Below are 22740 nucleotides of genomic sequence, written 5' to 3'. Positions count from 1 at the left end.
TTGAACCAAAGGAGCTGCCAATTGACCAATCACGGGCCTGTTTTCAAACGCCTCAAAAGTTTTAGCTACTCAGCTCAGGGCATTACTAAGGCATCGACTCTGAAGCCCACAATACTGGCACTATCTAAATATAATGACGCTGACATTAACCTTAATACTTTTATTATTAAGATCTCATATAAATTTTGCCTATTGAAGTAGTGAAGGTGGGTGAGCTTAAATTCATTAAGTCAACCCTGTGAAGTAATGACAGTCCACCAGAGAGGTGAAGAAGAGAGGGCAGGCAGGTTAGAGTGGGTGGAAATGAGTGTCAGGGGTGATTTGTGAAAAAAGGATAGCAGCAAGAGTGACAGGGAAGGTGTGTATGACGACAGTAACACCTTGCAAACAGTGGCTCTGACATGAGATGTAGCTGGAGGTGGCCGCTGTGGAAACCTTTAAAGGGAGCAGCCAAGTAAAGAAGAATATAAGTTTTTCCTGTTACTATATGATCAAATATATTAATGTCATCCAGAAATCCAAACCAGTATCTGATAGCCTTAAATTTATGCACAAGTCATATATCTCATATAACAAATACCAGTGTGAATTCTAATTGTGGTTGCTAAAACAGAGAATATGATTTTCACTATTAATCGCATCCTCTTTGGAGCTAACTATAGATAACAGGCACCCGTTGTTAGCTGGTCTTATGAGTTTCACAAATGCTGTCAGTATGGGAATGGCTCTATTATTACTGGGATATTGCACAGGTGGAGCTTTCCGCACCACAGTTATATTATGTACAAACAAAAAAGGTATTATGTTTTGGTCAAAGCTGACAGAGAAAATCTGTGTTATTATAGATGCTGTTGGCACATTGTTTTTTTGTTTGTGTTCTTGGCTATCTTGAGTTATTTTGAAGAGATTTGTATAATCATCTATTTTGCTTTGTGTTTAAACATTGGTGATTTATCTGTAATGTTCAGATGATGCTTTGGCAGCAGTGAGGTGTTTCATTTCCCTCGTGCTACCCTTGCTTATTGTGTTAGGGGTTTGTGGGTGGGCGTAGAGCGGCTTGGTTAAAAAAAGGAAAGTGAAGAGGGGATGGAAACTGTTTTGTCTCACATCCTGTTCTGTCACCTGTTTGCCTGTCATCGTACCCCCTTTTTAATCTTTTCTTCTTGTTACATAAATACTTGATCACAAAAAGGTTTAAGGTGAATAATAAAGCTAAAGCAAGACATCACATTTATTATTATTATTATTATTATTTTATTTTATTTTTATGTTTTATTGTTTTTTCTTATAAAAATATCTACATTTTTTAACATTAAAAAAACATATCAGCACACACACTAACAGACATAAGAGGTACAATGCCTGTGCACAGATTATCAAAAGAAGGGAAACCAGGTATTTGACCGTGCAATATATGCTAAGTCTTACAAGGAGACTGCAAACTTAAGAAGTCTTGGTGGCATAATGATGAAGACACTCTTAATGTACATGCAATATCCACAGTTCAAGTAAGGCCAGGTACATTTGTTGCATAGCATCATCCCTCTAATCTGCTAATCAGAAATTAAGACAAAGTGCCTAGAAATACTTTTAAGATGGGACTCTGAGTTCATTGAGCTTTGGTCCGTAGCAGTCATTTACTCATGTCTGTACATAGTTTAAAAAAAATGTCTTTATGTTCAGTCTTGAATGCATGCAGTGGAATATTTCTACTGATGCATAGTTTTCCAGCAGTGTTTCACTCCCCAGTTTTCAAAGAGTCAGTACAGGACCAGAGTCTCCTTAGAAGCAGCAAGCTAAGCAGGGAGGCTGCAGGCAGTCTGTGAAGGCATGAAAGCCTGAGAAAGGACACAAACTATGATTGTCCAGGGAAGAAAAATGGGAGGTTTGGCCTAATTTCATGTGCAGTCCATTCCTGCCCCGCCATCCCATTGGGTGAAGCCCTCTCCAGCATGATGTCGTCGGATTGTTTCCTTGATGCTCGACTGTGTGGACATAGACGCAAGTCTTACTGGACAATAAGTCTGAGATCGTAAAATGGAAGTCTCTGGAGAGTGGGAAGCGCTCTGATGAACAATGTGTGGTGTAGTTGAAGGTGAGCACCCACGACTATGGCTGGGAGATGGGGACCCTAAAAGAGAAGCACAGAGTATAAATTAAATACTGCAAATTTTGTTGTTTCTGTGTGTGAGAGAAAAAGACGCTTGAATGCTCCTCACCGTTTTCTGTTAGGTTGCTCTCAACTGGTGAGACTGACATGCAGTGCTGATCTTGGACTCTTATTTGCCTGGAGCCTCTTCCTCGTAACACATCTGCTATCTGTAAAACAATTTATAGTACATTGAAAACATTGTAAGTGACTTAAAATAAGTTTCACAGTGATATACTAAAATAACTAGAGGGAAATGGTGCACTATTCAGGTTTGGCCTCTAGAGGGAACGATACACACATTTACTTCCCATTTTGGCTTCAACTCTTTCTTCCCACTAACCAGAGCTAGGCCAAGTAGGTTTTGCAACTGTTTGTATCTGTTCTGACATAAATTATGTAACACATAGTTGTGAATTCCCATAGTAAAATCATAGAGAGAGACTGAAAATTTGGACAAATATAAGGAAGTGTTTTACTGTTAGATCAGTAACCTTTAGGAGGTCTATTGTTTTCCAGCACAAGAAGCAGGAACATACAACCATAAAACAGAATAAAAGGAACAACACTTTAACAATGGAATTTCAGCAATGTCCATTATATTTATTGTTTTTCCTCTTTGTCATCGCCTCACTCACTTTTTTGTTCTTGGCCACCATCACTGGGGTGTCATTGTGGTAGTTCTTGAGGCTACTGTCAGCTCCACTCTTCAGCAGCAGCCGCACTGTCTCCACCTGACCTCGGCCACAAGCACTGTGTAGGGCCGTGTTCCCACTATATGACTGGCTGTTGACATCACATCTATTCTGCAACAGAAAATCACCAGAAAATGATTCATAAAGGAAGCCAGAGTAGATGTCGGTAACTTAGAAAATGAAACAAAAGATAATGTCCCAAAGAGGGTGAGTGCAGTCTGTGATGAAGAAAGGAGAAAAGATTCACATATACAGCATAACTGCTAAACTACAATTATTGTACAATACTTTAAAAGAATCCTAAGAAGAAAAGGGAATACAAAACTTTGTACTGATGATGAGGTGAAAGAGAAAAGCAGAATTATTTAACTCCGCTGAGTCACAACCCTGCTCTCCCCTCTTCTACCCACACAACTTCATTACCTCAATGAGGAAGTGGACCATGTCTGCGTTATTGCTCTCCACAGCATGCATGAGAGGACTCTGGCCACTTTTGATGTCCTGATTAGAGAGAAAAAAAAGCACCATGGGAAAAGTCAGAGAATGCAGAGCGGAAATGTAAAAAAGCCGTGATGCTGTGAAAACCCACAATGCTGAGTCAGTACAGCAGGGACTGACCATAGCATTGATGTCAGCTCCAGCATCCAGTAACATTCTTGCCAAATCCTTACGGCCCTGCAGAACAGCCAGATGGAGAGGGCTAAAACCTAAGAATAATAAAAAAGCAAAAGCCTGTGTTTTATATTCATGTTCAGATCTTTACACATAGTAAAAAAGATATCAGTTACAGAGGTACAAATAAATGTCTTCTAAGCTGCTTGGAGATTTGGCAATGCAACACTACACTGACACCAGACCACAAAGGAAGGAAATGTCCTCTTCCCACCCACACACCCAAAACAACCAACCCAACCCATACCTGAGTGTGGGTTTACATTTTTCATACCCACCTGCAGACTGTTGTGCGCTAGTTAAGGCAGTTAAGGAGATTATATGATAAGGTGTAGTAATGTAGTAATGCAATTTTCTTGTGATAGCACTTTCAGTCTGGAAACTGTGTCAGCGCTTTTTAATTCACTTAACTTGGTTGTGCACATGTTTCAACTGATAGATGTAAATGTAAACTGGGTCACAAATGCAGGGGCCATGTGACAAAAACAACAACAACAACAAAAATAAACAGAAAAGATGTCAGGAAGTATAGTTTAATTGTTAGCCAAACAGTTTTAATTTGATATTTTATGAATTAGTTAAACTAAATAAAAAATTATAATAATCAGAGATAAAAATGCTTGCAAATAATTACAGGCTTTATCACACTTAGTGAGAGCTAAAGAGGAGTAAGCAACACTTTTAGTGTAATACATGCCAAGAAGTATCTTTTATAACTCACCCTCAAAGTTTCGGATCTCAAGGCATGTGGCAGATGATGGCATAGAAAGCAGTACAGACAGGCAATCCCGCTGGTCATATTCACAGCAGAGGTGGAGCGCTGTTTGCCCATTACGGTCCAAGGCTGCAGGGTCGGCCCCTGCTTTCAACAAAGCTTCCACCATGTTTGCCTGCTTAGTTATCACTGCCAGATGAAGGGGAGTCTGAGAGGGAATAACAACAAGAATTATAGTTTAAACAAACCAGATATATCACGGCTGATAACCATAAAGATGCAGTGCAGTGTTTCTTGAGCTTTCGGTTTTTCACAAAGCCCACAAACAAGGGAACTAAATGCTTGACATAAAAAGACACAGTGTTTACTTTGGCAAATATAGGATAACTATTCTTGTCAGTGAAGTTAAGGAAGAATGTGGTGTTTTCTTGTAAAGGCCTCTGTTTATCTATAACCTGTTCGACAGGTTAAAGGTCAGTGAGACAAAAAACCCAAAAAAACAGTGCTTGTATGAACACACCAACACCTAGAAGAAGCACAATGACCATGAGCTGGTTTCACCTATGCATGTGTATTCCTAGATTTACACAAATACACTTGTGAAATACACAAAGTGCAACGTTTTCAGCACTTAAATTAATATATCTTACAGAACAAACGCTGTCAACAAGAGTAGAAGCATCAGACTTTGTGATTAACTGAAAATGAGGAAGAACCTGTTCTGAACCACAGTCGACAATGCCGGGAAAAGCAAAAGTCACTGTTCACCAGGTGTTTCCCTGGATGAATATTGTAAGCACTGACTGAAATCCCTTTAGCAATCTAGGATGTTCCTGTGGGTAAGGTCAGCATGTATCATCTTGTTTATATTTTTGTCAACTATGGCTCGGGAGGACGCAGGCAACCTGGTGTTCATTAAGCAATCCTTAGTTCATAGTTCAGTCATAAAGGGAAGTATTTAAACCTGGACTTTTTTAGCTGCTATTCTAGTTACACAATAAATGTAGCAAGTAGGAACGGACTGCTTCTCCAAGTTTCACTTTTGCTGTGTTACTACTACTGTGTGTGTGTGTGTGCGCGCGTGTCTGTGCACCGAGAGTTTGTTCCAGTAAAGACTGCTAAAGTAGGTAGGCCAGCAGTGGGAGAACATCTTTGTGGAATTCCTCTAATGTGTCAATGCAACTTCCCTGAATCCTATGACTCACAAACATGCATAAGTACACAGTCATGTACACAATCATATTCCCTGAAAGATTTCCAGTATTTGAACTTTCTACTATTAACTTTGACTATAGAACAATATTATGAAACGCTACCATACTATTAACTTTTCCCAAACGCCATTAAAGACATGTCTTAAATCCCTTTAGATATTACTTTACCACTAAGGCCTTTTATGGTCTTTGATATAGACCCCCTTAGAGCTGGCAGGCTCTGGCTTTGGCTTCCTGTAATAGATTTCAGAGTGACTAAACTAAATTTCAGCCAAGATAAGAGGAAAGGTAGGAAAGGGATGAAGGGGTGGAGAACAAGGGGAAAAAAACGGAAGTAGCAGAGGGGAGTCCAGGGGAAAGACAGGATAACAAGGGAAAATCCCTTCTCTTTCCCTTGGGTCTGTCCTCATAGGCTTACATTCCCGAAAGATGAGTGGATCATCATGGATGAGGTAAAAAGATGACAGCAGTGGAGGTTTGGGGGTATGAAAAACAACCCCAGGCAGTTCCAAACAAGGGGAAGGCAGCACAAAGTGCCAAAGACTTGTCTTCTGCTGTGAGCACAAGAGGGTAAAGCCAGACCTACTGCACAAATAAACATCACATGCTTACGTCAGTGTTGTTGACAGTTACACTGATAGGATCAGTCAGTTCATCAGTTATGGTTAGAAACCAAATTCTATAACCAAAGATATATGCAGCGAGAGATATAAAAAAAGAGAGAGAGAGACTGAGGGAGATAGAGAAACAACAGAAGCGAGACAGAGAGAGAGAGGCACGCGCATGAAGGGAAAGTCCCTGTAAACTACCCTCTGAACCTCACTGCAAGGTATGTTGAGAAACAGCCCAAAGCAAGGCGGGGGGGAGGGAGGGGTCATGTGACTTCTCGGAACAAGGACACTAAAGTACACACAAACGCACACGGATGCCTTGTTTGTGCACACACATGCACACACGCTCACACTGAAAAATAAAATGGCATACCACCAACGTGCCATAAACAAAAAGAAAACAATTATTCAATTGTTAAACTACCAACCGCATACTGCACTGTAACGGTAACACGTCCACATGTTAGTCTCTGTTCTAATCCACATGTCAGTCAGTGCATGTTTTAGTGTGGGTGGCCCCAAAGGATTTAGTCCCCAAACCCCACAGTGTAAGCATCACGCTACATTGTCTGCTGTCATAAGAGAAGCAAAAGTTTACTATTGTAGTATGTGTTTGTGTAGCTGATAGCATGTGGGAGTATCAAACAGCTGTCTCTATACTATTGTTGTAGTTCTGGGAGTGGAAGGCAAATCGTGCCCTGACACTTGCACTGCTCTTCAGTTACAATACTGATAGTAACACTCTGTCAAAATGTTCCATATGCAAAACCACAGAAACTCAGGATTTGTCATCATTGGATAAGTTGTATTTTAATTGTGCCTGTTTTTTTTGTATTGAAAATGGGCCAGTGTTAGATGTCTTCTGGACTATGAAGTGAACTCAGTGTTTTTAAAATTAAAAAAGTTCCCTACCTTCATTTTGATAAGTTTATTCATTATGCCTAGTTTTCAGTCAAAACCACGCAATCTGGTAGGCAAATGACTGTGACGGGACCTATGCCTGTAAATCTCCCTTTTCGGTTTTAACTGTGTATGACATCAAATGTGAGTGTGTATGTGCATGTATGTGTGTGTGAGTGTGTGTGTATCGCGTGCATGCATTTTCATACATAGGGCAAACACAGGATATCATAAAACCTATGCTGTCAAGCCTCAGCGATGAGGAAAGACAACAACTGATGATAGCACAAGCCTTATTTCTGGTAAGCTTGCCTGTGGCGTTCTATGTGGTGTGAAACTCCACACTTGAGAACAAACCCCAGACTTGAGAACTGAAGGTCTGAAAAAGCTTGGTTGCTTTTCTATTGAGGAATGGAAAAGAGAAAGCCGGCAGAAATCAGGAGACAACAAAGGAGAAGAGAATGTTGAACTGTTGGCTTGGCACCAGTGCCTGGGACAGCCCTGGATTGGGAAACACTTAAAAGCAACTCCATATACACAATCCCAATAAAACATGTTGATAGAGTAAGTAGGGAGTTGCAGTGCTCCATCATTTTTCTTGGGAAAAGTCACCCTAGTGAAACTGCAATGGATCTATTTGTCAGTTTTTCACATCAAAAACCCAAAATTGCCCTGCACAAATTAAAATATGTGCAAAATACAAGTTTAAAGGGCACTTTTGGAAATTTTACTGTGTAATTTTGCATATGAACATTTTTTTACTTAAGGTAAACACACTAGGTATCAGTGTAAGGTTTCGGAGAGTTAGTGTGAGTCATTTTTGTGCCAATTAATCATATTGGCTTTCTTCTTTCTGAATTTCACAACATGGTAAATCCTACATGTAAACACTGAAAAATCCCTTGCTACATATACAGAAAGTGACCACTAGAAAACCATGTGCAAAATACAGAACACTGGAAATCACACATAGTCCTTCCCAGAATGTGCATGGCTTTGGCTTGTGGCAAGTACAGGTGGAGAAACCGGGAAGGGTGAATTCCGCTGCACAACCCTCAGCTGCCATGACCGTAAGTGTGTGATAATGCACTGCAAGGCAAGGAGGAAACCAATTCACTTCCTCTTTCTTTCTTTTCCATGTAAGTGTTATCAGAAGGGTGAGACGGGGAAATATATTGTGCATGCTGAGTCTGTTTTACATGCTAAGCTTTTTCTGCAAGTGTTCACATGTCCGCACATACCTACAGCTCCATAATCAGCAAAGATTCTTTGCTTTAAACTATTTAAATTTCTTTGCAAAACACAGTGACTATAAGAGCTCTGTCTCCTGGCATTTAATGATCAGAACTGTGCATGCGTATATTTGTCAGTAGCTTTATCAATGCATCTGTTTTACCTGACGGAGATTGTTGTAGATATCAACGTCTTTATGAGCCAACACCAAGAACTGGATGAGTTTGTAGACCATGGCCAATTCTCCCTGGACCACGGCTATGTGGAGAGCTCTGTGAAGGACACATGCACACAAAAAATTTACACAGTGAACAAGTGTTGCATTTTCAAAGGGGATTTAACACAACCTATTTATCATTTTCAACCTTATTACCATTGATAAAATCCGTAAAAGCTAATCTCTTTTCATCCAAATCCAAATCCTCATCCCAAAATCCCTTCATGGGTGAAAAAGTGGTACACGTAACTTAACTATTTCCCCAATATAAATCAATATATGTGCATATATGGAAATTAGTGTGTGCCTCATTCCCGACCTCTGCAACCACTCTCCCTCTGTATCTGTGAGTCTCACTCACTCACAAATTATTGTGCTAAATAAAAGAAGGCAGCACATGCCCACAACCCACAATATTAGTCAGAAGAAGAAAATAATTTAATTGGTTTTAAATTGCAGGAAGTGTATTGGACAGCGTATAACAAGTTGTTGCAGACAATAAAGTTCTTATCAAACCAAAGGTATTTACTTGTTAGGAAACGTACTGTTGGGCATAATGCAACATGCGTAAAGTAATGAGTTATAGTCAACTCCAGAAGCATTTCCAGAGATGGAGCATAGGCACACACACACACATGAGCAAAGACTTGTTCCAAATTACCAAGCCTGACAAGTTAGTCTCGCTCTGCAAGCAGACAGAACTGTTTTCTTTTATTTCATTTTCTTACTGTAAAACCTGGGCTCTCAGTATTGACTCCAAAGCAAAAATGCTCAACCACGGTCATGAATGCTTGCTTTGTTTATAACACTGCATGTCCTCTAGTATATAAAACAATACCTTTTGGATAGGTTAACAAGATTAAACTGCAAAACTACTGTGTGATTATGTGCTTGAATGAGTAATGGCAGTTCTTTACATCATATACAGAATTAATCTTTAAAATTAATGCATCCCCATCATAAACAACTTAAAACAACACGTGAAAATGGAACAATAGCGAGCCTGGCTGAGTCTTTATTAGAAGCCACCTAGCAGCACCTACACACTAAAGCACAATGAAGCTTTGTTCACACATGGCCTATCAAAGAAGTAGGAGAACCAGGTCACCAGACTATTACTTGTGCTATTGTCACACTGTAACAAGTATATATCACATGAACTTTAGACAGGAAGCTGGCAGTTTTAAAGTCCAATCCACTTATAAATGACAACTAAATTCTCACATGCATCGTCCTCAGGTAGAAGTTCATAACTCCCGTGCAAGTGTGAAAACACCTTAATTAACACGTAGCATGTAAAAACGAAAAACAACAGCTGTGGTTTTGCTAAAGCTGTGCCAGACTAAGTCAGTCCCTGGAAAAACTTGCAGTCTTAGATGGTTGCCTGGCAACTTTACTGTGGCAACAAACTTTTTGTTTGTTTTATTTTAACATACAACACTTTTATATATAGATGAAATGACTGAGACATAGCATCTTCATAATTGTACTTTTGAATTGTTTTCTCCCTGTCGCTAGCATTTATGCTAAACTTAAGCTAACCTCCGCTAACCTAAGAAGGGGGCCATATTCTTTGTGGCCTGTAAACTTAACATGTGGAGGACTAAAGTTTGTTTTTTGATCAAAATTAGCCAATTATGCTTGATCACTTGATTTAAGTTATAACACTGAAAGTTGCACTGACGAGTTCAGTAGATGTACAGCACTGACTCACAGTTCCTTTATCACACAACCTTATCAAGAAACCACTGTCTGTGATCTATACATGAAGCAAACGAACAAACACAGGGCAGGGTTTGGGACAGGGAAGGGCAGGAAACTGATTGGGGTGGGGTGGTGGTGCAGAGGCATGTTGTAGAAAACAGTTTATCAGTTTTCACATTTTTCTTTTTTTGCTCTATCAGAAGAAGCAGCTTCCAGTAAGACCCAGACAAGTTTTATGTCACTTCCTGTTGTCACTAACAAAGACAGCATTCTTTTCCTCTATCTTGGTCTATGTGCACTGAAATCTAGTTATTAAGCTGTATGGTTTCTGACAGGGGCTTTCTTTAGTTTTGCTCAGTCAGCTTCAACAGATAAGTCATAATCAGACATACAGTGCAATTATGCAACAGGAAACAGAGACAGTTCTTTAGAATAAGTTAAAAGTACCTTTGAAGGCAGTATGAGGTCAAAAAATAAGTTCACATAATGACAAAAGCACTTGCAACACTTTGCAACACTCTCAGTTACGTGAGATGTGTTCCAGTGACACAAAGTTAAGTTAAAGAAGAGTCCCACTTGGAAAAAAGTAGCTTAAATTGATTACAATTTTCAATTTTCTACATTACATACTACATATTAAGACTTTCCCAGTATTAATTTTTTTTAAAAATCTGTCTCCTGGCATTTAATGATCATAAATATTCCTTCAAACTGTGATCTGTAACCAACATTCACTTGGCAGTTGCAGGAAATTGTGTGTGTGTGTGTGTGTGTGTGTGTGTGTGTGTGTGTGTATGTGCTAAAAGAATGCAAAATAAATGCAAAAAGTAGATAAACCATCTGTGCATATGTATATGCATGCTTAATTCTGAAAGCCACGCTTAAGCAAGGCTTCTTGACTATAGAGCATAAGTTAAACAAAGACAATGATCTCTGTGCAAGAGCAGTTTTCAAGTGTGACTGCAATAAACAATTTTGTATGTCAAGTGAGCAGGGCGGTTCTTCCCTCAGCAGATCCCTGTTCCTGTAACTAAGCTCAGCAAAGTGAAGAAATCTGCATCAACAAAGGTTTGGTTATATTTACTGTACATGTTATTGGCTACCCATAACTAGCCTTAAAAAGCACCTGCAGTGTCTCCACAATAAACACTACAGTAAAGGAGATGATCATTCATGGCACACTATATCTAGTCTCAAACATAGTGACAGGCTATTCATATATGACTTTAGCAGGGTTTTGTGATTCTGAGCCCTGAGAAAAGTGTGAAAAATAGATTTATTTTTGGATCATTCATGAATAACCCTTAACAAACTTAATATTCAGATCCTTTGCCTCCATGTATGCCTATTATAATTCTGTTTATCTTGCTCAGCCCTTTTATATCATCATTCATGTGTGTCTTTTCGCTTAAGATGAAACTGTACTGTTTCTTGTTCCTGGAAGTGGGGCAGACCACAGCCCCAGATAACCCCAGGCACAGCAGCCCTGACGCAGACAGGAGTCCCAAGCTTAACACAGATGGTAACTGTGTGTGTGTGTGAGAGAGAGAGAGAGAGCGAGAGAAAGAGAGAGAAGGCATGTGGTATCCTGTTTGGTATGGAGGGTGAGAGTGCAGCCAGACTGAATGATCAGACTGAAGCCTAACATTTCCTGTGGTCTGTGGACCAGCTGAGCAATGAGATGATGTGTCAGTTTGAACGTGTAGTAAACAAAAGAGAAGCAGAGTCACACCACAGTCCAGTTAACAAGAAATGACGACTTACTTCACATCCTACTGCGCTCGTCATTAACAATTATACTACTTTCAGTCTATGATGGTGCAAATATATTTACGTGGGAACTTTGATGAGCAAGTAGCTTATTATATAAATATACTGTTTGTCATTGCATCCACTAGAGCAAGTTAAAAACTTTGCTATGCAAAGAAAAAACAGTTCTGGCCTGACTCACATTTTAAATCCTTTACTCATGGATGGATGCAAGTGAAAGAGGAGAAATACTAGCTGTTACAGTTGATTCAAAAGCACTCATAATTGTATAGGATCTTGAACTTTCATATCTGTGGAGGCACCATCAGTGCCAACTAATGTAAAACGGCTTTACAGGACTATCCAAAAGTCTCGAGCCACCAGCTAGACACTGGCTGCTTTTTCATTCCTTTTCTGTTCAAAGATTGGAACAAAAGGCAGCCAAAATCCAAAGAAGAGCTTTGAATGTGCTTCAAGACACTCGGAGAACTATTCCTTAAGAGAAGAAAGTGCTATATGTCCTCAACCAGAAAAGGCCTTGTTTATTTCAACAAGAAAGTACAACCCACATTCATGTTACATTATCATGGCTCCTTAGTAGAAGCCGGCTGTACAGATTTGTAGAGAAATGTACGATGGATGGATGGATGGATGGATGGATGGATGGATGGATGGACTGGTTATATTAACAAAAGTGATACTTCACATGCATGATAAGTGACGCAGTGTTATCATTTTTGTGGACTTTCAAGATTAAGTACAGGTTAGTGTCTAGACCATCTCACCATTACAAAAAAAGAAAGAAAACAGAAATTCCAGTTTATGAGTTTTCCAACTGATAAACTTACATCTAAACACAACTCAAATATCCATGCTCCCAGAGGACAAACCTAATAATTTTCTAGTTTTCATCTTATCAAACTTAAACGTGTCAGTTTAAACCTATGCACTGAATGGATGCAAGCTGATAAAGCTGAATAAATGTAGTTTGAATAAGAGCATTGCTAAGCTATGTATGTCATGGTAAGTAACTAAGTAACTGACTGACTGGAAGCATGCATGTAGGAGCTGTAAGTAAATCAACACTTTTGCACATCTTCCATTGAAATGACACTATAACAGAACAGAAAAGAGGAGTGTGAGAGAGAGAGAGAGAGAGAGAGAGAGAGAGAGAGAGAGAGAGAGAGAGAAAGAGAGAGAGAAAGAGAGATGAACCTGATAGAAAGAAAGCGGTAAATGAGGAAGTCAAGAGCGGATGTTTGGGTTTTTTGAGCCCATTCATTTAAAAAACACAGAGAAGAAAAGAGAGAGACACAGACACCTGAGAAAAACCACAACAGTTTTTTAAAACTGAGCACTCACTGGTTTTCCCGAAACTAAGGGGCTCAGAGGCGCTGAGAACAAATCCCATTGACGTAAAAGCAGGCGCATGCTCACCATCAAACACATTATGTATACACGCACATACATACACACACACACAAACACACACTCACACTCATATGCATACAGTGTGAAAAACGAGAGGGTGCTGTAAATGTTTCTTTCTGAAGAATTCACACAAAATTTTAAACAACCACAAAGCAACAAGAAGGTACTCTAGAACTAACCGATGCCTGCGAAAGCAAAGGAACTAGGTGTTGTGTAAGGTTTCTGCAGTTAATCTGTCTTGCACAGAGTTTCTGCTAATGAGACAGACTTTTGATTTGCATTATGCCTACACAGCAAGTTTAGTGTACAACTGTGAGGCGCACGAGTGAGATAAAAAATAAAATCAGAGCACAGCTAAGATGTCAAAGGCGGTTAAAAAAGTAAACTTACTTTAATAGAATATAAAATAAAAACCGTGGTTTTTAAAGCTTTTTTTGATCTGAGACATGCATTCATCTATTTCCGTGGAACCATCTGTTAAAGATGGATGTCATTGCAGTTACAAAGCAAATATGAGATAATGAGCAGCTGTAAGATGCCACGGGACTTGACTTGTGGCTCGGCTAAATATTGGTCATCATGAGGTTTAGTTTTTTTTTGAGTGAATGCAAATGATGATGATGATACTTTTTGAAACTGCATGATCAAAGTGCCAATAAATTCTTGGACATGCTTTGTTTTCGGTCACATGATTCTTTGTGTCTTTGTATGAATTTCTGTAGTTTTAATTAGTGTGTGGGTGGTAGCTTTAGACAAAGTAAAGTAACCATGCGTTAAAGTTTAATATTTGCATTCATGTGGTCTCGAAAACTCCTCTGGTGCCCTGTGTATTCTCACTACCACCACCTCACGCCCCGAGGGACCAGTCAGCTGACTCTGGATTGTTCAACATGTGAATACCAACAAATCTCTCTCAGCTTAGATCTATAGTATAACTTGCAGGTTAGTATGTTAGGTATGTTAAATCTCAATAAGTCCTTGTCAGCAGTGAACCAGTTTTTCTTACAGGAAGTGAAAATGCAGTAAATAATGGGAGGGCACACTGACTGTACCTACTCCGTATGCACAGTCAGGTGAGTCACAGAGATCAAATAAACAAAGATAATGCTACTGATATCTCATGTCCAGATTGTGCAACAGCAGAAGTTTTGTCTTCGACAGCAGGACATTGACGGTAATGTTGTTTGGGTCGTTCCTGGTAAATCACTTGCACTGACCTCTTATTGAAGTGAACAGTTTTCCTTGAGAACTTAGTTTAGACTTAAAAATGTGAATAGCAATGATCAGACTGCACATTTTCATCACAAGGGCCTTTCGGTGTTTGGTAAGAAGTTGTGATAAATGATTAATGTTGGAAAGCTTTCTAACAAAAAACACTTTGATAAATAATACAATAGGAAAAATATGACTGCACAATTCCATGCAACTGCTTTAGTTTCAGGGTTATTGTCGCATTATGAAGGGTGACTGGGGTAGTTGAATTAAACAAAAGCATCATTAACTGCATATGGTTTTCCTACGGTGAAAATCAAAACGTCTGTTGTGAAACTGGATTAGGATGCGTACTCATACACCTATACACTGGAAAACACAGTGAGATAATGAGATATGTGTGAAACTTATAGCTCGAATATAATCACTTGCTATCATTTGCATGTTTGAATCAAGAGGCATGGTCAGAAGCTGAAAAATGAAGCCAACATGCACATGCATGTTAGTTGACTTAGCTACTTTAAGCCAAGTCAACTCATATTGACTCCCATATGTATGTGATATACCCATACGCTTTCTTAACCAAGCTAGCCAAGTGGCACCGTAGAGTTAACTCTCCACGTCCTTTTTATATATAGAAACTTTTTGCTCCCAAAAGACCACCATCATGAAGCTAAAGTTGCAATCATTATGCTATGTCCATCTTTTACATACAGTTTGTGGTTTTAACGTTCACGGTGTTGAAGATGAGTCTGAACTTGCTGCATATGTCCTTCTATTCACTGTCACCGGTCATGTTATACTATTTAAAAATGATGATATGAGTCAGATTTAGACTTTACATTTTTTGTAACAATGAACTTTTTTGACAAAGTTTAAGCTGAGTGTGACTTTCATATCTGGCAATTGATGAGTCACCACTTCTGAGAAGTTGGGATTGACTTGAATCTCAGACTCATACTGTACAGTAGACCACAATTTTCAAACTATTATCCTCTTAGAAGTCACTCTAATGAAAATTTCTTGAAGTGAAATGATTGTGCTGAATTTTCAAATCCATAAAATGTGCCAAGTTATGACTTTCGAAATGACAAAGGATACAATCATGCACAAGGTGGATGAATCATCTTTTAAGTTTACTATATAGACCAGTTACTTGGATGGATGGATTGATTGTATATCATAAAGTGACACCCAAATGTCAGAATGAAAAAGAAAATAATCAACATACGTATCTCCATCTTCATCTTGTCTTGTTGCTTGAGCGATACCTGCCAGGACGTTTTCAGTTTGGTGGGCCACAACATTATTTGGCTCTGAGAGATGAGGCAGGCAGAACACTGGGTAATGACCTAAGCAGGGATGACACAGAATGAGAAATAGAAACGATGAGAAAGAGAAATAAAAAGAAGTTAGCAGGGAGAGAGAAAGAGAAATGATGAAGATATAAATGAATAATAATTAAAAGCTCCTGGCATGCAAGTGATTTCTGTAATAAGGAAGTGGATAAGTTACAAGTCATATACTGTAAATATGAGTGTGCTGTATTCAGTTGTGAATTGACCCAGGGAGCTACTTTTATTCATGCAGTGAGCACACTAATGAGGAATACAGTAGGTGTAAAATAGCTTAGTGGGCATTTTCCGCAGCAGTAGCTTCTGTATGGTCTCTGACTTCACTGTCTTTTCTGCCACAATGTCACACTGGCAGAGGAAACCACTAAAGAAAGGGGAGGAGGAGCTGTCTGTTGCCACAGTTTTAAAAATCAAAACAGCATTAGCAGGTAATGCCCTGTAATACCACAAAAAATGATGTGCCCCAACATGTAGTGCTTTGCTCTGTCCTTGAAACCTACATTTTGTCAGCTAGTCTGATCATTTTACCCACAGGCTGCTATTTCACATATTATTGGTTAAACCAAACTAAAGTATTCAATGCATTTTTCTTTGGAGATCAGGGGAATCAAAACTTCAGATGGTAATTTTACAGACATCTCATGGTCTCATAGTCTCATGGTCCAATTCTTACTTTGGGATTTAAACACTTACAATATTTAAAACGACCAAAACAAAATAATAAAGCTGTTGCACACCATACTGCAGTATTAGACTTAATGTTGGCCACCACGGCTTACCGTAAGGGAAAAAGCATATGGGGTATCCATTTGGAATCTGTCCTTCCAGCTGCCTGGGAGTTACTGGTGCTATGCCGACTCTTTCCACGGGATCGGCTAAAGTCTTATCTTCCGGAGGAGAAAATCGGTCTTCTTTTTCTGCTTTAGACGGTGACAGTCTCTTGGTCTCCGGTTCGACAGGAATCGGGCGTTTCCTAAAAGGAAGCTGTGAGGCAGATCTATCCGCTGGACGCTTGCGAGAAGCACTGGTTGGTGAGACCGATACGCCTCTGACCGTGGGGCAGTTTTCATCTAAACTGTCCGCCCCTGTGAACGCCGGAGGTGCAGGTGAACCGCCTGTCACCCGAGCGTCCCTGGAGCCGCAGGCTGGAGTCCCCCCGGCGTTCCCACGCGCTCGGATATTGGTGCGCAAATCCAGCGGCACTGGGGCAACCGACTTGTGGGTACCGTTCATGGTCATGATCCTTGGCATCAACTGGGAGAGATTCTTCGAGATCTGAAGAAGTTTATTGGAGTCAGTCAAACCAAAGTGAACCAACCGTGCGCAATTCCCATATCCATGAAATCAACTGGTCAGCGATCAGACCATCACCCTGTTTCCTTTTGAGTCACTAGTGGGGTTTAGATAAGCGTTCGAATTCAATGACCTGTGGAAAAAAACACAAAAAAATAAAAATAAAAAAGGCTACATGTGAAGAAACGCTAAGAGATAAGGTACTTATGTGTGTCCCAGTGCACCTATGACAAGGTAGAGTGCAGCTGCGCCAGCTTCATCTGCCTTTAATGAAGTGTCAGAGCGACACGGTGCTTTCCCTTTAAACCGAAACAAAGCGATTCTACCACTTAACTTTATACTAAGAAAGGCAGGAAAACAGCGACGAATTCATAGCATTCTTGCATTTCCGACTTCTGACATCTGTCTGTTTTGCATGCAAGTTAAAAACATTTAACACCGAATTTCGCAAGAAGTTCATGGCTGGTTGCTTGTTCGGAGACTCTGTGCATAGCAATGTGCAGAACAAACACGGAGGGACTAGTCGACTGCCGATCGACTGTCCAGCCCATGATCAATAGTTGACAACTTTTTTCTTTTAAAATAGTTCATTTCAACATTAAATTTGGATTCAGTACAAAATTTGATTTGTGAGCAACTTTCAGTTTAGCACGGTAATCAAAGTATTCATTAAATTACCTTGCAGAAACTGCTACTACTAACTAATATCAAAACATGAAAAAAACAACCCTTTCTGTTACAAAGAAGAAGTGAAGCTAATTTGTGGGAGGGAAAGATGACTTGATGCTAGATTAAAACATAATATTTTTTAAGGCTGTCTCAGCCGAGTTTAGAGCAAAATATTTTATTTTGCGAGTGACTGGTCATGAATTAATAAACGAATAGTCACACTATTAACTGGGAAGTACATGAATATTGCTTTGCTTTCTGTCTTTTTTGTTTTTTGTTTTTTTATCATTCAATTCAAGTTCAGTTATATATCCTCAAATCACAACACATACTGCCCCAAGGAGCCTTAAACCATAGCAATCAGTCAGACACCAACCTTTCAGAGAACAGAACAGGTGGAGGCTCAAGCAGGTTCATCCAGTCGTGCAGTAACTTCTAAAAGAAGCATGAACTTCCCTAAGATTTTGTTACTTGCCTGTGTATTTGGAAGGTCTATCCATGATTACTTGATGCTGTGAGTTATATGCTCTTCTGCGCATGCTCTGCACAGCCATGTGGTGGTGGCCAAATGAGACCTTTCAGGGCTAAAGAAATTTAAGCAATATTGGAACTGCAGTTCCTCAAGTGACCACTTCAGGCTGACTCCTAAAGAAAGTCAGTCCACATGGACTCCAGTATTAAAGTAACCAGTTTAACGGCACAATTTATTTCAATTTAAGTCCATAACTGTGGTGCTACTATTGCTTTTGGAGCATTTTTAATGCAATTATCAGACTAGTAATTTGGGTAGTCCTATACTTAAACAGACTGTCCAAGAAGTCTGTGTGCTCCAGTTTTGGTGAGTAAAAATCCATCCATCCATCCATCCATCCTCTTGTTAGCACTAATAAGTAGGTCTCTTTGTCTGTGTCAGGCATCTATATAGTTTGAAAATCAAGCTTGCAAGCTTTTTGACTCTTTTGTCACATCTGATAAAACAACATTTTGATAGTTATAAAGCAGACCACAAATTAATGGGTGACATCATTTTGTATGCTGTCTGTGGTGGTGCCCTGCCTGACAAATGCGCTGGCCATACCTTTATAGTTCAATTTCATGATCTATATCAAGGTCATGCCCCAGATTTCTCTGTGTTTTCAGTAAGCAAAGACTAGCAAAAGAATAGTTGAACTACTTAACTCATTATGCAAAGAAGTAGTGCAGCTACCAGAAAGTTACTGAAACTGGCAGGTTACTGAAACAAGCTACTCCAACAATGCATTTAGTGTTTTCCTTTCTGTTACTGTAAAAATGTTCATTGTGCAAGCATAATCACATGCTTGGACCATGGCTTCTACCTTGTATTTTGAGTATTTTAAGCTGTTTCTGTCATATAGCAAGCAAACACATCTCATAAGGAGGAGGTGACAAAAACCAAAAGATTTTCAAAGGTAAACTTCCCTTTTGAAATTTTCAAGGATCCTCTAATGACGAGAGGTTGGATACATCCTGGACAGGTTACCAGTCTGTCGCAGGGCTAACACAGAGATATAGACAACCATTCACACTCACACCTAGGGGGCAATTTAGAGTTACCAGTTAGCCTAACCCCACTAACTGCATGTCTGTGAGAACCTGTGCAAACACGGGGTCCCGGCCAGATGGTTGAGTTGAGTGCTAACGCCTTCACCACAATGCTGCCTTAGTTCAAACAAGGCTTAATTTGACATTGTCAGCATTTGTCTCAAATATTTGATTAGTTTTTCCCTTGCCTGGAGTTGGTGATATCACCAGGCTGCAGATCAGAGCTGAATTCAAGCAATCCCCAACGGGATTAGGGATAAAGGAAGATTGACTCATCAGTTGATTCATGTTACTGCTACGCTTACAGGTACCCACCTTTCCTGATATCAAATTCTGTATGCAATCCTGAAAATGCAAACACATGCAAAAATCACATCTCGTCTTCTTATCTTTAATCTCATCCCACCCCACCCTCTACCATGTTCAGATTACCTTGGTCAATTTGGGACTTTCCTCTTTCCACTGAAGTGTGGAGTGGGCAACGGAAAGTTAAGTATAGTGTCTAAAGTCCCTAAAAAGCCCTGACACTATACAAACAAGATCTGCAGCTGTTGGGTTATTCAAGCATTATGGTCTGGATTTAAGTGTCAGCCTTTATGAAAATTACATGCTTACTTCTTTTACACCGGCCTGATCCTGAACACGCACTTCATATCGATTACAGCAGGATGAAAGACACTTACTGAAGTTTGGTGACATTTAAGAAGATGCGAATATATGTCAACAGAACATCTTCTCACACTCATTTAACATTTTAGGGACTTAATTCAGGCTTCAGTTGAAGTAATAATCATAGATGATAGAAAGTAAAATATGGACACAAGCTGCAAAACACTGAAATGGGGCCCCCTTGTGCTCTGAGAGCACAGGTGCATCTTGAATCTTTTAAAAAAAAATGCAGACATGAATTGAATCCTGCAAAAACTTAAATAAATAATTTGGGCCTAAACAAACTTCTGATGTGTTCTCCTGATTAGTGGGTTTGATAGCTGTCATTATTAGCAGATGGAGGAGCGCTAACCTACTGCAGCATTTACAGCTACAGAAAATGTGCCAATGACTTTTAGTGAGTCAAAAGACCAAAGTATTTTTGAAATGTGGTATGTATGTTCTTCACTTAATGCAAATTCAACTGGAATTTAAGTGAAAAGTAATGTAAGTAAAGTAAAACTAAAAATAAAATGAAAAGACTGCACTGGCAGCTGAAAACTGGATGTGCTTAGTCTGATAGGCTGAGTTAGTGTCTCCCCCTTGCGGATACAACAAGCCAGGCTTCATTTAGACGATGCATGATTAGATGTATGTATAGACATGATGGAAAAAATGTGCTAACACTAACAAAAAATAAATGTTTCCTTTTACTGTAAAAAATATTATTTCATTGCATTTTTAGCAAACAGGTTATTTGTTAAAATGGCAATATTTGGCCAAAATATGAAAGAAAAAAAGCAACATATGTTATATGTATATGTAATACCTATTTGAAATGTAATTTCAACAAGACACTAACTCAGTATCAAAAAAGAGCAAGAATGAAAATATGTCCACAAATGTAAAGTGAAATTTTTTTCATATATATTTCACACTTGGGGATTTGTATCTGCTCTTGGCCATTCTGGATTGAGTCCCAATACAGTTTACAGTACTGTGCAAAAGTCTCAAGCCACCTCTCATTGCTTCATTTATTTTCCTTCCAAGGAACCAGACTTTGTCGTAATTATTTTTAAAAGGACTTGATCTGTAGTTGATCTTTTAAAGTTTTTCTTGGGCTGCCTTTTCACTCACTTTCAGTTCAGTCTTCATACCTGACTATTTTCACCTTTTATATATTGATTGAACTGTCAGGCCTAGAAAAAATATATACAGTAGATGAAAGTCGTGTCCTTAAGAAAAAGGAAGAAATCCAACAAGGATCTGAGACAGGGCCTAGAAGATGCATCGGGCCTTTCAGTACTGTTCACTGAAGCCTCATCAGAAATGCTCTCAGTGGAAAGGTGACTGTCGAGATCTTATTCTTAATGAAGGGAAACGGGAGAAAAGGCTGAGGTATAACAAACTGCACATGAACTGGACTAAAAATTAGTAGCAACAGATTTTAAGGAGAGATGAATCCAAATGAAAAATTTGGAGGTCTTCCAGGCTAATGTTTAGTTTGTTTTATTTTAACCTTAGCAGTTTGTGAACATCGTATATTTGACATTGTTATTATTTGTGCTATCAGTCTCCTGAAAAGCCATTAGCAGATCAGTGCTCTTTGCTATGAAGTGGTTAGGTGGATAGCAAAGTATGAGAGAAATACCACAGAAACTGACAAAAACAGCAAATTTTGCTTTTTAAAAATGGTATAATATTTTCTTAAACAGTGTATATGTTGAGTTTTACTAAATACTGAGGAGGTATTTTGAGTTGTGATGATATTAGATGATCTTTTTTTAAAAAAAAGGACAAACATTAAAATTAAGTAGGCAGAATCCTCACAGATACACGAAAATGTGATAACATTGCCTCAGAATTGAAGACACTTCATTGGCTCCCACTGCTACATATAATTACCTTTAAAATTCTTATATTAGTTCACAAAGCTCTCAATGGCTTGCCCCCCAAATACAATCCAAATTCCAGAAAAGTTGTGACATTCTTTAAATTTGAACAAAATGAAAACTAAAAGACAATATTTTATGCACAATAGAACATAGAAAACAGAACAAATGTTCAAACTGGGAAATTGTTCATCCACTAAATGTGCTCTTTTCAAATTTGATGTCTCTACAAGTCAAAAGAATGCTGGCACAGGGCAACAAACAGCTGAAAAAGTGGGAAATGTCAAAAAGGGAGAACATCCAGGAATTAATCTAGGAAGTAATTAAGCTAAGTGATCTGTTACATGATTAGCTATAAAAGGGACATCTTAGAGAGGGAGAGTCTTTCAGAAGTAAAGATTGGGAAATGCTGTCAAAACTGTGAAGTAATACATAAAAAGATAATGGAATATTTCAAAAACAGTGTTTCCCAACATCAAATTGCAAAGGCTTTGCAACTCTCATGATCTACAGTGCAGTGCATAACATCATCAAAAGATTCAGAGAAGCTGGAGGTGTCTCTTTGCATAAGGGACAAGGCCAAATACATATTGCGTGGGGTCAATCTTAGGTATGATTGTGTTGCTGAAATTAATAAATAGGCCCAGGAATGCTTCCAGAAACCACTGCTGGCAAACACAAGCTGCTGTGCCATCTGCAGATGCCAACTAAAGCTCTCTCAAATGAAACAGAAGCTATAGTTGAACATAGTCCAGAAGCGCCGTTGTGTCCTGTGGGCCAAGTCTCATTTTAAAAGTCGGAAATTGTTCCATGGTCAT

General features: G+C 39.1%; 1 protein-coding gene across 3 annotated transcripts; it reads right to left on the bottom strand.

Annotated features, from left to right (window-relative positions):
- Positions 1–1532: 1532 nt before the first annotated feature.
- bcl3 (BCL3 transcription coactivator) lies at positions 1533–18331 on the bottom strand. Of its 3 annotated transcripts, none has more exons than XM_013266506.3 (10): positions 18196–18331; positions 16637–17283; positions 15734–15854; positions 8353–8461; positions 4238–4439; positions 3463–3551; positions 3268–3345; positions 2788–2955; positions 2220–2319; positions 1533–2131 (listed from the first exon to the last, which is right to left on the bottom strand). In XM_013266506.3, the coding sequence occupies exons 2-10, from the start codon at positions 17106–17108 to the stop codon at positions 1899–1901; spliced, it is 1572 nt and encodes a 523-aa protein (XP_013121960.1). In that variant the 5' UTR covers positions 17109–17283; positions 18196–18331; the 3' UTR covers positions 1533–1898. The 3 variants fall into 3 exon arrangements, with proteins under 3 accessions (XP_013121960.1, XP_005463984.1, XP_003458836.2); XM_005463927.4 differs by lacking the exon at positions 18196–18331 and adding an exon at positions 17375–17694; XM_003458788.5 differs by lacking the exon at positions 18196–18331 and having other exon boundaries at positions 16637–17461.
- Between the last annotated feature and the right edge of the window lie 4409 nt (positions 18332–22740).

Source organism: Oreochromis niloticus, linkage group LG11 (assembly GCF_001858045.2).
Source record: "Oreochromis niloticus isolate F11D_XX linkage group LG11, O_niloticus_UMD_NMBU, whole genome shotgun sequence".
Taxonomy (NCBI): Eukaryota; Metazoa; Chordata; class Actinopteri; order Cichliformes; family Cichlidae; genus Oreochromis; species Oreochromis niloticus.
This window is presented reverse-complemented; position numbering and strand designations above follow the sequence as displayed.

Excerpts from the sequence above, each read along its gene's own strand:
- bcl3 (XM_013266506.3), bottom strand. The coding sequence starts at position 17,108 with ATGCCAAGGATCATGACCATGAACGGTACCCACAAGTCGGTTGCCCCA. Across the intron at positions 15,855-16,636 it reads CATATGCTTTTTCCCTTACG|GTCATTACCCAGTGTTCTGC; the intron begins GTAAGCCGTGGT and ends ATCCCTGCTTAG. Across the intron at positions 2,320-2,787 it reads TGGTGGCCAAGAACAAAAAA|ATAGCAGATGTGTTACGAGG; the intron begins GTGAGTGAGGCG and ends ATTGTTTTACAG.